This window comes from Aethalodelphis obliquidens, unplaced genomic scaffold, assembly GCF_003676395.1.
Source record: "Aethalodelphis obliquidens isolate GAN/ISIS:26980383/991018 unplaced genomic scaffold, ASM367639v1 scaffold1, whole genome shotgun sequence".
In the NCBI taxonomy this organism is placed as follows: domain Eukaryota; kingdom Metazoa; phylum Chordata; class Mammalia; order Artiodactyla; family Delphinidae; genus Aethalodelphis; species Aethalodelphis obliquidens.
Window position 1 is genome coordinate 96,198,172 of NW_020837945.1, and position 15,788 is coordinate 96,213,959.

General features: G+C 36.4%; 1 protein-coding gene across 1 annotated transcript; it reads left to right on the forward strand.

Annotated features, from left to right (window-relative positions):
• LRRC34 (leucine rich repeat containing 34) lies at window positions 1-15,478 on the forward strand. The gene is made up of 11 exons (XM_027112164.1): window positions 1-116; window positions 394-517; window positions 1,159-1,277; window positions 1,376-1,440; window positions 2,450-2,533; window positions 6,376-6,504; window positions 8,742-8,837; window positions 11,953-12,107; window positions 12,493-12,648; window positions 13,277-13,403; window positions 15,180-15,478. The coding sequence occupies exons 1-11, from the start codon at window positions 44-46 to the stop codon at window positions 15,381-15,383; spliced, it is 1,332 nt and encodes a 443-aa protein (XP_026967965.1). The 5' UTR covers window positions 1-43; the 3' UTR covers window positions 15,384-15,478.
• Window positions 15,479-15,788: the final 310 nt, after the last annotated feature.

The following is a 15,788-nucleotide window of genomic DNA, read 5'->3' on the forward strand; positions in this document are numbered from 1 at the left end:
TTTGGAGTCAGTATGATTCTGTACTCTGCCCTTATTTATCTGTATGATTTTAGGCAAAATACGTAATTTCTCTGGACATCATTTTCCTCAGCTGCCAGGCCTGTTACATAACAGAGGTTAGTTCTCCCTTTGTGTCACTTCGAAGTTAGTGTCTGCCCACCCTCAGTGGGTACTTCTATGGCCCTAGTTCTCCAAACAGCATTTTTCTTCTCTCCCATTCCTTCTTATTTTTCTTCCCTTTCTGTATTCTTAACGTCATCTCCTATTCTTCACCCTGCCCTCAACTCTATACGCACACATTTGTATCTTTGAAAGAAGTTTGATTTTCTTTTGGCGGGGGGAAGCTCCTGGGATAATGTATATGTGATGAAGGGTAACGCATTTATTTTTCAGAAGCTGCAGAACCTATTGGCGGTCTACAGGAATATTATTATGAGCTATGTGTGGAAAAGTCCCAGGAAATTAAACCTTTTATATTGCATATACTCCAAAAAGTGGATGAAGAAATTGAAAAGGGGTAAGGAAGACAAATACTTGATCACATCAGTAACATTCACTGATATTCATCTGTGTGAAAATACTGGAACACTGAGTGATTTGAAAGCCATTTGCAAATGCTTGATAAAGTGGACATACTTTTTGATTCAGCACAGATGATTGACATAGTTAGGTCTTGGAGGTAGTGGAGTTTACTGAGTTCCAGATTTGTCCTTAACTCCTGTGAGCTGGGTTTACTTATGCAAATCATTGAAGTCTTCAATGTCATTATCTGTCAAGTGGGAATACTTTGGTTTTCTTGTGGTTGAGAAATTAAACTATGCATATATATATATATATATATATGCAGGCTCAGCGGCCATGGCTTACGGGCCCAGCAGCTCCACGGCATGTGGGATCTTCCCAGACCGGGGCACGAACCCGCGTCCCCTCCATCGGCAGGCGGACTGTCAACCACTGTGCCACCAGGGAAGCCCTAAACTATGCATATATTAAGGTGCTTTGCAAAAGCTGTAGCATATTCAGTAGTTTTAAGTTACTTGATATAAATTTGTACTGTGGTACATACTTGGTTCCAGTAAATTCTATCCATGATGTTACTAAACATGAAGGAAAAATACTTTTATTTCTTTACTGGATTTCTTTTTTATATTTTAACAGATTGGCAGGAATCACATTAAATGTTGCTGGTAACTGTCGCTTAATGCCAGTAGAAAGAGTAACAGGTGAAGATTTTTGGATTCTTTGCAGAATTTTAAAGAATAATCCATATATTAATGGTATGTCTCCTTAAGAATCATTCCTTCCAGCTTTCATTTTCCTGATTTTAAGTGTTCACTAGAAGGAATATCAGCTTCTATTCATCTGTGTTCTTCAGGTTTGGATGTTAGATATAACCTCATAAGTGATGTTGGTGCATCCTATGCTGCAGAACTGCTTCAGGTATTATTTTACTACAAAATGTTCTTGGTTAATTTTTTTTTTCTCCCAGGACCCAGTTAAGAACCAGCCCTTTCTTTGGAACGTGCAGGGTTTCAGCACCCCTAGCCTGCTAAGCTAACCCTTTACTGCAGACTTCACTTTGGAGATACCCAAGCTGAAATGCTGTTTTATGGTTGCATTTTATTTACAAAAGACAGTGTGGCCCACCAATCAGAATAGGTGTCGTTAAAGAAAAGGCTTTGTTTCAACCTCAGAAGATTGGCACATACGTATGTATGTCTGTATTTTCAGTTAAAATAAAATGTTTAAAGCAGCATATATCATTTTTTATCCTTCCCTTAAATTGGCCTTTTAATTTCCTATTTGTTCCTTTCTCTTCTGCTACAAGTGCTTCTAATGAGCTTAAAATGAACTTAAAATTCTCATGTCCATGAAATGGCACACAATGTATGGACAGAGTGAGGATTAAAAAAAAAAAAAAGTGAAGTAACCAAGTTATTTTCATCAACCACAAATAAAAATGCTGCAAAAGCATCGTCATCAAAATATTCTTAGTTCTGTTTACGGTGAAATCACCTAGTCTAATGACACACACACAAAACACTAGTTTTGCAAAATGTCAAGTGTCCTGACTCTGTGCCATATTTATAACACTTGAAATATACTAAAAACCCATTTGTGTATTTGGTCTCAGTAGAGCTGGTACCTAGAGCCTCCTGAGTCATCTTTTGCAAACTCATACACTATGGTTAAGTACATAAAGCACATCCATACTTTGAATCATTGATCAAAAATGAATATAGTTCTTTTCTTTATATTGCCATTATATTTGTTTAAATGATCATGTTGATTTTTTCCCTTAATGGTCCTTTCTTTTGCTGGACCTTGAAATTTCCTGGTTATAAAGATTTTTTTTGGAGGTAAACACTTTTACTTAAAAAGCAGCTCTTACATATTATTGATTTCTAATAATATATATGTAATAGCTTCTTTTCTCTCCGTATTTTAGAAACAACATAATCTCATTTACTTAAACCTTATGTTTAATGACATCGGGCCTGAAGGTGGAGAACTGATTGCTAAAGCACTACATGTAAGCATTCGTATACCTCAAACTAACATTTTATTTGGGAATTTTAACTTCTTTAGTTTTAGCTTGGAACCAACAGAAACAAATGTTAATGTCAACTTATTTTAATATTGTGCGAATGTATATTTTTTATTTCACTTCAGTTTATTAAAATCTGGACATTACATGAGCACTTTTGAACTCATTTTTAAAAATAAACAGCTTTATGGATAAACCATAATGGAAAATATAAAAAAAGAATGTATATATGTGTATAACTGAGTCACTTTGCTGTACAGCAGAAATTAGCACAACATTGTAAATCAACTATACTTCAGTTAAAAAAATAGAGAATAAAAAAATAAAGAGCTTTATTAAGATATAATTCACATATACAAAATTTACCCTTTGTAAGTGTTCAATTCAGTGTTTTTTAAGTATATTGAATACAGTGGACCCTTGAACAGCACAGGTTTGAACTGTATGGGTCCACTCACATGTAGATTTCTTTCACTAAATACATGCTGCAGTACCACACAATCTACTGTCAGTTGAATCTGAGGATGCAGGACCTCGGATACAGAGGGCCAAATGTAATGTTAAACTCATTTTCAACTGCACAGAGGGCCGTCGCCCCTAACCCCTGTGTTGTTCAACAGTCAGTTATATTCACAGTTATGTGACCATCAGCACCATCACTGTTTTTAGAGCATTTTCCCCCAAAAAAGAAGCCCTGTACCTGTTAGTAATCCCTCTCTGTGCTTCTCTCTCTCACTCTCCAGCACCTGGCAGTCACATCTACTTTCTACCTGTAGATTGCCGATTCTGGCCACTTATAAATGGAATCGTACAGTTTGTGGCCTTTAGTGACTGGCCTAATGCTTTCAGATTTTATCCATGTTGTAACATGCTTCATTTCTTTTTATTGCCAAATAATATTCCATTGTTTGGAAATATCACATTTGTTCATCCATTAGTTAATGGACATTTGGGTTTCCACTTTTGCACACATTTTTCTGTGCATGTATGTTTTCAGTTTTCTAGGGTACATACCTAGGAGTGAAATGGTTCATTTGGAAACTCTGTTTAACATTTTGAGTGACTGCCAAACTGTTTTCCAAAGTGGCTGTCCCTTTTTACAATTCCACCAACAATGTATGGGTGTTCTGATTTCTCCATATCCTCACCAGTACTTGTTATTGTCTTTTTTTTTTTTTGCGGTACACGGGCCTCTCACTGTTGTGGCCTCTCCCGTTGCGGAGCACAGGCTCCGGACGCGCAGGCTCAGCGGCCATGGCTCACGGGCCCAGCGGGTCCGCGGCGTGTGGGATCCTCTCGGACCGGGGCACGAACCCGTGTCCCCTGAATCAGCAGGCGGACTCCCAACCACTGCGCCACCAGGGAAGCCGTATTGTCTCTTTGATTTGAGCTATCCTAGTGGGTATGAAGAGGTTTTGTGGTTTTGATTTGCATTTCCCTAATGAATAAAGATGTTGAGTATCTTTTTATATGCTAATTAGTCATTTGTATATCTTCTTTGGAGAACTATCTGTTCAAATCTTTTGCCCTTTCTGGAGCCCCTTATTAGAAACGTGATTTGCAAATATTTTCGCACATTCTGTAGGTTGCCTTTAACTTCCTTAGTGGTGTCTTTTGAAGCACAAAATTTTTTAATTTTGACAAAATTCATTTGATCTATTTTTTCTTTTGTTGTTTGGGCTTTTGGTGATGTACCTAAGAAGGCTACAACTTCATGACTTTGCCTAATCCAAAGTCATGAAGATTTACACTTACGTTTTCTTTTAACAGCTTTTTGATTTGGCTCTTTTAGTTCTCTGATACATTTTGAGTTAATTTTTATATATGATGTGAAGTAGGGGTCTAATTTCATTCTTTTTCATGTGGATATCCATTTGACCCAACACCTTTTGTTAAGACTGTTCTTTCCCCATTAATTTTGACATCCTTGTTGAAAGTCAGTTGATTATAAATGTGAGGGTTTATTTCTGTACTCTCCATTCTATTCTTTTAATCTATATGTCTATCCTTAGGCCAGTCTCACAATATCTCGACTACTGTAGTTTTGTAGTAAGTTTTAAAGTCAAGAAGTGAGTCCTCTTTGTTTTATTCAAGATTGTGTTGGTTCTTCTGGGTCCCTTGCATTTCCACATGAATTTTAAGATCAGTTTATCAATTTCTGCAAAAAATGCAACTGGGATTTTGAGAGGCATTGCTTTAAATATTTAGATCAATTTGGGGAATATTGCCATCTTAATATTAAGTCTTCCAATCCAGGAACATGGGATGTGTTTCCATTTACTTAGGTTGTTTTTATTTTAGTTTTTTACTTTTTTAATATTTATTTATTTTTGGCCACATTGCACTACATGTGGGATCTTAGTTCCCCGACCAGGGATTGAACCCATGCATCTTGCAGTGGAAGTTCAGAGTCTTAACCACTGGACTGCCAGGGAAGTCCCTGTTTAGGTTGTTTTTAATTTCTTTCAACCATGCTTTGATGCTTCGTAGTTTTCAATGTGCAAGTCTTGCCCTTTTGTTAAATTTATTCCTAATGTTTTATTCTTTTTGATGTTATTATAAATGGAATTTTCTTAATTTCATTTTTGAATTGTTCATTGCTAGTGTATGGAAATACAGTTATTTCTGTATATTGATCTTGTGTCCTGCAGTCTTGCTGAACTCATTTATTAGTTCTTCTTTTTTTTTTTTTTGGCCGGCTTGTGGGATTTTAGTTCCCTGACCAGGGATTGAACCTGGGCCCTCAGCAGTGAGAACACAGAGCCCTAACCACTGGACTGCCAAGGAATTCCCCATTTATTAGTTCTAACAGCTTTTGTTTTGTTTTGGTTTGGTTTTTTTTTGGTGGATTCCTTAGAATTTTCCACATATAAGATCATGTCATATGCAAACAAGAGTTTTACTTCTTTTCCAACCTGGATGCCTTTTTTGTTTCTTTTTCTTGCCTAATTGTCCTATCTAGACCCTCCAGTACAATGTCAAATAGAAGTGGTGAGAGTGGACATCCTTGCCTTCTTCCCACTCTTAAAGGGGTTTGACTTAATTTTAAAGTTAATTATTTCCACTTGTATGTCCAGATATTTATTCACTAGGACAATGAAATGTCTGTAATTTTGTGAAAGATTTATCAAAAGAAATGAAATAAGAGAAGGAATTAAACTTTGCAAATGTCTGAGAAATTGTATCACTTTCAAAATGATACAGGGGAATGTGAAGTGATTGCTTAATGGGTACAGGGTCTCCTTTAGGGGTGATAAAAATGTTTTGGAATTAGCTAGAGGTGATGGCTACACAGCACTGCGAATGCAGTAAAATCCAGTGAATTGTACATTTTCTTGCTTATTTTTTTTTTCTGCACCGTGCTGCTTGCGGGATCTTAGCTCCCCAACCAGGGATTGATCCCAGACCCTCAGCAGCGAGAGCAATGGAGTCCTAACCACTGGACCCCAGGGAAGTCCCAAATTGTACATTTCAAAATGGTTAATTTTGTGTTATGTGAATTTCATCTCAATTTTAAAAGGTGGTATAATTTTCTTAGAAGATAAATTTATAGATTTTCTAATGAAAGGAAAGTTATTAAAATCTGCTTCATTCACTGGTCATTATTTTTGGTATCTATTTCCTGGGCATTCTTTCTACTAAACTGTTAAACTAGATTTTTATCTGTTATGGGAAATTGAATGTTACCTTTAAGGAATATATCCTGTTCTATCTCCATGAAAAACTGATGAGTCTGCAAATAGTAATATAGTCTCCTAACTCATGTAATCTAAAGAGAATTCGATGGGTTAAAATTTTAACCAAGTTTTGCCTCTTTTCCTTTTCAGAAGAATACAACTCTGAAACACCTAAGAATGACTGGAAACAAGATTGAAAATAAGGGTGGAATGTTTTTTGCTGCAATGCTACAAATTAATTCATCCTTAGAGAAATTAGATCTGGGTGACTGTGATCTGGTGAGCAAAATTGGGTATGAGATAGTCACTCAGATATTGGATCATTCTCCCTGGAAACTAGCATAGAGAAGTGTCAGAGACCAGCTAAATGACAGTCTTATGAATGATTAAGCTTGTCTCTAAGGTCTAATATCAGAGAAAATATTTTTTTAAATAAGAATCAGATTATAATAATATTATGGAAGAATATCCAGTGTAATAAAAATCTTCCTAAACTTCCATCTGTTACCCTTCTTAACTTGTATGGGATTTTCTAAAGAAGATGATTATGTTCCTTTTAATTAAACAAATACTACTTCATTTGTATAATATAAATTTTTTACTTATGGAAACATTTTGCAGTGAGTAGTTATGTTATAGCATAAAACCTAAGATGATGCTAAGAGCTGCTCTGAGCCTTCATCTGGACTGATAATGAGAAGTTTGTCTGTTTTGCACGTCTTCAAATTCTAGGCTTCATTTTCTCAAACATGCCTTCAAACCTTCAGGCCTACTGTTAGGAACCTATTTTTAATAGGTTAATGCAAAATTACTGGGACAGGAAAACAGTAAGATGGGCCAAGGAGGCTCTTTGGGGTAATAGGCTCTAAAGCTTAAGAAGTGGGTAGATGCAGCCAGTATGGTCTTGGGAAAGCATTAATTTAATACACAGTTGACTCTTGATAACACGGGTTGAACTGCTGGGGTCCAGTTATATGCAGATTTTTTTCAATAGTAAATACTACAGTTGCTACAGGATTCAAGGTTGTTTGAATCCATGGCTACCACGGTACACAGTTGATCCTTGACCCTTTAAGGGTCAACTGTGTATTGTCTACACATACCAGTCACAATTCTAGATTCTAAGGATACAGGAGTGTATCATATATGATCTCTGCCCTTATAAAGGTTATATTTTAGTTAGGAAAACATCAGTAAATTAGAGAAAAGTGCTACAAAGTTGGCGAAGTACTCTGTTAATGGGCAGAAGGTAATATGCATGATAGGATGGTTCCCTGAAGACCTGAGGAGGTCATACTTAGGAGTCGTGAAGGATGAGAAAGAGCTCCCTTGAAGAGGGTCCATGGCAGAACATTCCAGGCAGGGGGTCCAGAACCCACAGACTCTAGGTTAGTGCTTCCCCAAGTGTGGTATGGGTAGCATACTGACTGACATAATTTGAGGTAATTTTAATGCATATTTATTTTTACAAATGCTTTCTATTTATTTCAAGGGATTGTGGCTTTCCATTTATGGTAGTGAAACAGTTTTAAAATAAATATAAGTGAAAAGTGAGTTGATTTAATGGAAAAGTATTAGGTAAAGAGTAAAACTGATACTCAGATATGGCAAAAATCATGAGGGGAGTACATGAATGATGAAATACTGAGTCTGAGAACTAAAAAGCCAGAGTAGCTACACAAAGGGAGTTAAATGCAAATTATGGAAAGGCTTTAAGTTGAGGGGTGACATGATATGATTGGTGCTTGTAAAAGATCACTCTTGTCTCTCTGTGGGGAATTAGAGGGTGGTGAGAGGAAGCCCAGTGACCACTTAGGCAGTTTCTGCAGTAATTCAGGTGGGTGATGAGGACTGGCGTTGGGGTGGTAGCTACAGAGATGGACTAATTTGAAACATCTTTTGGAGGCAGAATCTGTAAGACTTGCTGATCAACTGATAGGAGAGTAAGAGGACTGACTGGGGAAGTGGAAGAAAGCCCAGGTTTTCTGGCATAACAACTAGATGTGTGTGCATCACAGAGATGGCGGAGGACTAGGCCCTTCCAATAAGGTAGAGCGAGGCCTGTGGCAGCAGTGAAAAATGTGATTAGTAACCCTTTCCTGCCACAAACACACACCTAAAGTACTAGTGTGAATGTAAAAGAAAGCTTGCATTAAGGATATACACTATAAGTAGTATAGAGCCCTAGCTGGGATCCACTTGTATGTCTGTATTTCTGTGCATCATATAGAACCTTGAGGGGTTAGGAGCAAACCTAGAGGTAAACACCGGAGGAAATGGATACTGAAACCTTAAGAAACTCCCCATGTATGTTACAGATTTCAGGGCAGAGAGAAAATAACACAGTAACAATTCATTTCTGAATTTGATCAACCTACAATTGAAGGATCAGGAAATTACTTAAACTTTTTAAAAACACGATTTTGATTTGTCAGAATCCAGATTAGTGATCTTGAAATATTAGGGGTTAATTTATATACTTTGTCAGTTTCCTTAATGAATTTACCTGTTTTTAGGGAATGCAGAGTGTGATAGCATTCGCTACAGTCCTAACTCAAAACCAAACAATTAAGGGATTAAACCTAAACCGACCTGTACTTTATGGTGAACAGGTATGTATTCAAAGTGAGCAGTTAATAAGGCTACATGTGAATAAAATGAAGGTACTACTTACTGAAGGTTATGTCAAGATTCATGAATGCATTGTATTTTTAGAACCGTAAAGTACTGTTTACAAAGAAAAACTTGAAAATTTTAAAATCTTGGTAAAAGTTTTATAAATATGGTTTTAGATGTTGCTTAAACAGAAAACATGTCTATTTTTCTTATAAACTCATTCTCAGTGAGTAAACCTGTGAGGGGCAGAGGGCTTAAAATGAAAGCATAAATGATGAAAGTTTTAAAGGCTGGAGGATTATAAGAGCCCAGTGTGAACTGTTTTGTGATTTGTTTGTTCTTGTTACACTGATGTGATGAACCATTACATTTGAAATCCTGAGCTATAATGGCAAATTGCATATGAATAGCAGTCTGGGAGGTCTGGACTTGGTGCTTCAGGTAAGCTGCAGGCTAGAGACAGAAAGACGGTAAAAACATGGTTCCAACTCTCAAGGCTTCTCCTTGCCCCTTAACACTCTTAGGTGGCTCTCCTCTCTTATCAGCAAAATGCTAGGGAATAAGAACTCGTTTTACTATTGGTCTAAACAAAAACAGAATATCTACTAAAAGAAAAAGTTCAAGGACTTTGGTCTTTAAATCAGCTACTTCACTGTTCCCCATTAGTATGAGTAACTGAGAATTAACCATATTTTTAAAATATTTTTCATATTTGTAAGTATATTTTGCATTCGTTGTCTACATAGATCTCTCCCTTTGAATTATCTCTGTACTTTCCTGTACAAAAAATTTTGGAATTTTACATCATGTTAATTGCTTCATGTTTACAAATTTAATCTCAAAAAGACAACCAGAATCCTCAAATAGAAGAACCTACTTTAAAGACCAGCAAAACACCTGGCTCAAAGTAAGCATTCAGTAAATTGCTTCATTTCTCATTCTTCACTCAGTAAATATTTGAATGCAACCCTAAACAAGAAACAATGCTGGTGCCAGGGATAATCTCAAAGCACATAGCCCTCATTTTCAAAGAGCTTTTTTTCAGTCCACATGGAGGGAGATCCACAAGTCTGGAGAGTGATATGCTCAGGGTGCCTCGGGAGCAGGAGAAAAGACATAGAAATCAATGCAGGGGGATGAGAGGTGGCAGGGAAGCTTCTCAGATTGAGGACATGTTAAGAGATATGAAGGCTGAGTCAAACTTTCCCGGATTAAAGCCCTGAGGAAGTATGTTAAACTATATGAAATTATATTAGAAGCACAATCCCTCTTTTAAATGTTGAGCAGTGTCATTACTCCTAAATCCATCTGAGAATAGTTATTGAAAGCCCAGGGCCCCCCCCCCCCCCCCCACCACTAGAGAAAGCCCGTGCGCAGCAACAAAGACCCAACACAGCCCGAAATAAATTATTAAATAAAAATTTAAAAAGCCCAGGGCTCTTTCTCAGGCCCCAGACCTTGCTCTTAGCCTGGTGCTTCTGGGCAGTCAGATAAACTAGCCTGCTTTCTATTCCTCTCCAAGGCAACCACCATCTTCTATCCCTGACAGTACTATTCTCTTAAATGGTTGTGGAGTAGAATCCTCTTGTGCTTCCTCATACCTGCTGTTCCCAAATACAAGCCAGCAAACCTATTTCATTTAAGGGTTTTACTGTTCATTATCCGGGGAGCTTAGAAAAACGCTGATGCTAGGTGCCACCCTAGGCCAAACTAAGCCACAAACTGAGTGGAGCTAAAAAAAAACACCAAAAAACAAAAACCCTTTACTATTTGTGATACTAGTTCCCTTTCTTAATAAGGATGGTCCCTCTTTCAAATTTCTTGACCTAAAAATGCAGTCGAGACATACATCATATCTGTATTGAGTATATCCTCTGCTCCAGCACTATGCAGAGCAATACTGGACCTCGTAAGTGGTCAGTTTTCATTTAAGATTTCAGACTACAGCTTCCCTCTGCATATGTATTTTCAGTGTCAAAGCAATAACTTAAATCAGATACCGTATTATAGAATATTGAACAATAATAAATGCTTTGTGGTTTTTCTATAGAACACCAATTTTGTGCCAGGTACTTCTGTTAATTTATTTACTTCTGTGAGGGAAGTAAAATTTTACCTATTTTATATAGAAAAGGGAACTGGGACTCAGCTAGATGAAATAATTAGCCCAAAGTGATAAAGTTAGTACAAGGTAAAGCTAGCATTTGGACAGTTTTATTTTAAAGCTCATATACAATCTGCTATTGCTATATGATTTTATTTAACTTTTATTTTTTCTCAAAGTACTTTTAGATAATTCGAGCATATATGGCTATCCATGATCAGCATTTCCAGTGACTGTAAAACTTATAAAAACAGCAATAATGCATCAGGACTTCTTATCATAAAATACTTTGGCCCAATCATTTTAAGACATGCTCTGATTCTGTTAAAAATTTAAAGTGCTTGGTGTTCAGATTCTCACTGAGGTTATATACCTTTTGCCTGGAAGCAGCAGAGGAAGGAAGGAAGGGAGGAAGGGAGGGAGGGAGGGAGGGAGGGAGTCTAAAAACTACAAAGAGTGGAGATCAAGAGCAAAGTTTAGAAACATCTGTAAGGGGCAAGAACACCTTGTCTTGAGAGGACAGCAGTAAAGGAGCTTTCATGCTCAATTTTTTTTTTTTTTTTTTGGCCACACCGTGCAGCTTGTGGGATCTCAGTTCCCTGACCAGGGATTGAACCTGAGTTCCAGCAGTGAAAGCTCCAACTCCTAACCACTGGACCACCAGGGAATTCCCTCATGCTCAATCATGGGACCAATTATTTTGATTTATTTTTCCTGCTGAGATGATTGTTGCTTTTTTAGTAATGATTTTTTTTAACCAGCATCTCTTAAATCACTTAGTCACTGCACTTTACTAGTGCCTGCTGCCTGTTTCTAAGACAGTAAAGATATTTGTGGCAAAATGATTTTTTTAAAAAGCCATGCCAAACAAATTGCAAATCGTAGACTAATAATAGTCTTAACTGATAAAATCTTTTTAAAAAGCTAATTTAAATAACTTTGCATGTTTGGAATAAACATGTACTGCTTCAAAATTATATTCTAGAAAAAAGACTATCTATTTTTAGGAAGAGTCCACAGTTCATCTAGGCCACATGTTGAAAGAAAATCAGTGCCTTGTTGAACTACACCTGTGTAAGCATGACATAAAAAACTGTGGTATGAAACAGTTATGTGATGCACTGTGTCTGAACAGAAGCCTGCGCTACCTTGATGTAAGCTGGTAAGTGATAACTTATATATTAATTCAGGAGTTAAATCATGGGAATAATCTCTGTAAATATTCACTGTAGATAAGATTCTTTGTTAGACACTAATTCCAGAAATTAGAAAATGCAGCCATTGTTGTCAACTTTTTATCTTGAGCCTTAGTATTTATTCGGCTTATACCGATATAATAACTTGAGAGCAATTTAAATATGTAAACCAGAATAGAAGCAACATTTTATGGCAACTTTTTATTAACTTTTTGGAAATTGAGTGATTAAAATAAATCTTAACTAAAATAGAAAGTACTTATTACTATATAAGTTTTCAAGCATGCTATCTCTATGAATAAAAGAATACTTCATATTTCCAAATATAACTACATATTTTTCCTTTCCCAGCAATAAAATAACTCAGGATGGAATGGTGTGTTTGGCCGATGTACTGAAAAAGAATACTACCCTGGAAGTAATAGATCTTTCTTTTAACAGAATAGAAAATGCAGGAGCAAACTATCTCAGTGACACTCTTGCTTCACACAACAGGACTCTTAAAGCGTTAGTATGGTTTTATACTTAACCAAAATAACAAAGAAAACCTTAAATTTTTTAGAATATTAACCTTAAACCTCTTACCTCTTAAGATTCATGGTGAAATATGAAAACTCAGTTTCTAAATTGACATATTAAGTTACAGGAAACATTTCAATTTCTTCTATTTTTCAAAAGTAATCTTAAAAATTAGATTGATTCTAGTTATGACTGCTTAAAATTAATGAGAAAACTCTTATTTTATCCTGAATTCTAACAGAAAAATTATAATCATTCAATATGATCAAGACTCTAAAATAAGAATGAATCAAAGAAAATATTACTTGGATGACTTTATCTTGAAAAATATATCTGTAATCCACCCCAAACCTTTACTGAATAATAAATAGAAAACAATAGGCTGTTTATTTCCAAAATGTAGGTAGCTCTACTTAGGTACATGAAGTATCCAATTAGAAAACTAAGTTTCTTGGATTTTAGGAATTATTAGGTCAATATTTTGATTATACATTAAATGTATTTAATGCTAAGACTTAACACAAAAAAATGTGTGTAATAAATGCTGTTGCTAGCTTACGCATTCTCTTTGTGGAACTGTTGGTTTCCAGGGTTATTACTTTTTGGTTTTCCAAAGGTTGTCAGTGGTAAGCAACAACATAAAGGGAGAAGGACTTGTTGCACTTTCACAATCAATGAAAACAAATCCCACACTCTCTAATATCTACCTGTGGGGAAACAAATTTGATGAAGCTACATGTATGGTAAGTTTTTTTCTTCACTGAGGCTTTTTCTGGGGTTTTCCCTATAACGTCAGATGTTATATACAGATGCCTTAGACGTGATTACAAAGTATAATGAGACACTGCAGTTTTGATAAATTTTAATGTTAAGTCCTAAAAATTAGCTATTGGAAAGTTTTGTGGTTGAAATAGGAAAAGATATCAAATACTACATATTAGTATAAAGGTCACTGAATTACACAGTCCCAATTTCTCCAAAGTTTTTTTAAATCACAATTGTTGATTTATTTTAAATTTGCTGTGGCACAATCTCCAATCTGCTACCCAATAATTAAACCAAGACACAGAATTTAGAGAGATATAGTAAAAGCTGTCAAAATATTTGGTGTGTTGCTTATGTAAATACAGAGAACCCTTGATACTGCTTTCAACACACACAAAAAGCATAGTAACAAATAGTTTTCATTTGGAAAGAAGAGAAAGAAAAACAAGATGTTAGGGGACTTCCCTGGTGGCACAGTGGTTAAGGGTCCACCTGCCACTGCAGAGGACATGGGTTCAAGCCCTGGTCTGGGAAGATCCCACATGTCGCGGAGTAGCTAAGCCCGTGTGCCACAGATACTGAGCCCGTGCGCTCTAGAGCCGGTGAGCCACAACTACTGAGCCCACGCGCAGCAACAAAGACCCAAGACAGCCAAAAAAATATATATATATATGTTCGAATTCTCAGAAATTGCCAAAAGACTAACCAGAATTCTATCACTAAAAAGGCTAATAAAATGTACACTATTAAAAAAAAAAATCCTTGGGCTTCCCTGGTGGCACAGTGGTTGAGAGTCCACCTGCCAATGCAGGGGACACGGGTTCGTGCCCCGGTCCGGGAAGACCCCACAGGCCGCGGAGCAGCTGGGCCCGTGAGCCATGGCCACTGAGCCTGTGCATCCAGAGCCTGTGCTCCGCAACGGGAGAGGCCACAACAGTGAGAGGCCTGTGTACTGCAAAAAAAAAAAAGAAAAGAAAAAAAAACCCCTTGATTTCAGAAAAACATCATATCCACATTCTATACACTAGAGGCTGAGCTGAGTTGGAACTACTAATGACAAGCTACAGCAGAAAGCAACTAGACTTTTGAATCTTTTACTGTCTAATTTCTGCCTTTCTCTATAATCGCAACCTTACTGACAAACTAGTTTAACATGTTTGTACGACACTTTTATGTAGATATCAATGATCCATAAGAGATATACAAAGAAAATTCTACAATGAAGAAATAATTAGTGGCCAGCCAGGCCAGCATCTCATACTGGTCTCTAGTCTAAGCCTAAATCTATAGATTATCTTCAGAGGGTCCATGAACTCCATACAGTTGTATGCCAAAATCTGTGATTGTTTATTTTGCTGAAAAATGGATCCCTGGCTGTCATCGGATCTTCAAGGGCATATACAACAGCCCTCCATCCTTATTTATGAGTCAGTCACCTTAGGACTTGAAAATTTTGACCATGAGACCTCTGGTCCACAAAATTGGTAATACATAGAATTGTTATCTCGGGGAGTCATGAAACAACAAAACATGCCTAATAACGTTAAAATGTAGAAATAAGTTTTGCAAGATTGTAATTACATTGTGTGGAATTAATAAAAACTACAATGCCTGGAAAATAAAATTCAGCAGTGTTATACAGAATATTTTAAACTATAAATTATCACATTTAATTTGAATGTTGATATTTGTTTAAGCACTGTAAAATGAATAAACTGTTTTCTTAATGATACAGTTTTTCTTAAAAATCCTAGACATATTCAGATTTAATTCACATGGGCCGTCTAAAATCAGACAATACAGATGTGGAGCCATATGTGGTGGATGGACACGTGTACCTTGCAGAAGTCTCCAATGGCCTTAAAAGGCATTATTACTGGACACCAGGTTATGGAGAAGCTTGCAGCCTATCATCTAATGCAGGTCTTACTCTTGTACCAGTAGGTCAATATCTATGAAAAACAAGCTTTAATTTTCATATATTTGTCTTATTACTCTTCACGGAGATTACATTTTATTGTCTATTAAATTTTCTTTCATAAATTAGAACAATGAAAAGAGATACTAAACTGTGAGTAACTGTCCATTGTGAAAAACTGAGTAGTGTAATTTTTTCAAAGAAATTTAGCAAAAGAGGGACTAAAATTTGAACACCTGGAGAAGGAAATCAAGGAACTAATTTCTTTTTATAAAGAAAATATACCCAAAGAGTAAAGTAGCATACAAGGAAAGGTCATTATAGGTATCCTAACTGAAAGTTGTCATGAAGTGGTAAAAAGGTTTCAGGTGGCAGATTCCAGGGCCTGTCAAGGGGTTTAGAGGTTGAAAAAGTATTTTAGGTATTTTACAAATGGGTATTGATA

Coding starts and splice junctions, on each gene's coding strand:
- LRRC34 (XM_027112164.1), top strand. CDS start 44: ATGATTTTAGGCAAAATACGTAATTTCTCTGGACATCATTTTCCTCAG. Junction 518..1,158: donor GATGAAGAAATTGAAAAGGG/GTAAGGAAGACA, acceptor ATATTTTAACAG/ATTGGCAGGAATCACATTAA. Junction 12,649..13,276: donor CACAACAGGACTCTTAAAGC/GTTAGTATGGTT, acceptor GGTTTTCCAAAG/GTTGTCAGTGGTAAGCAACA.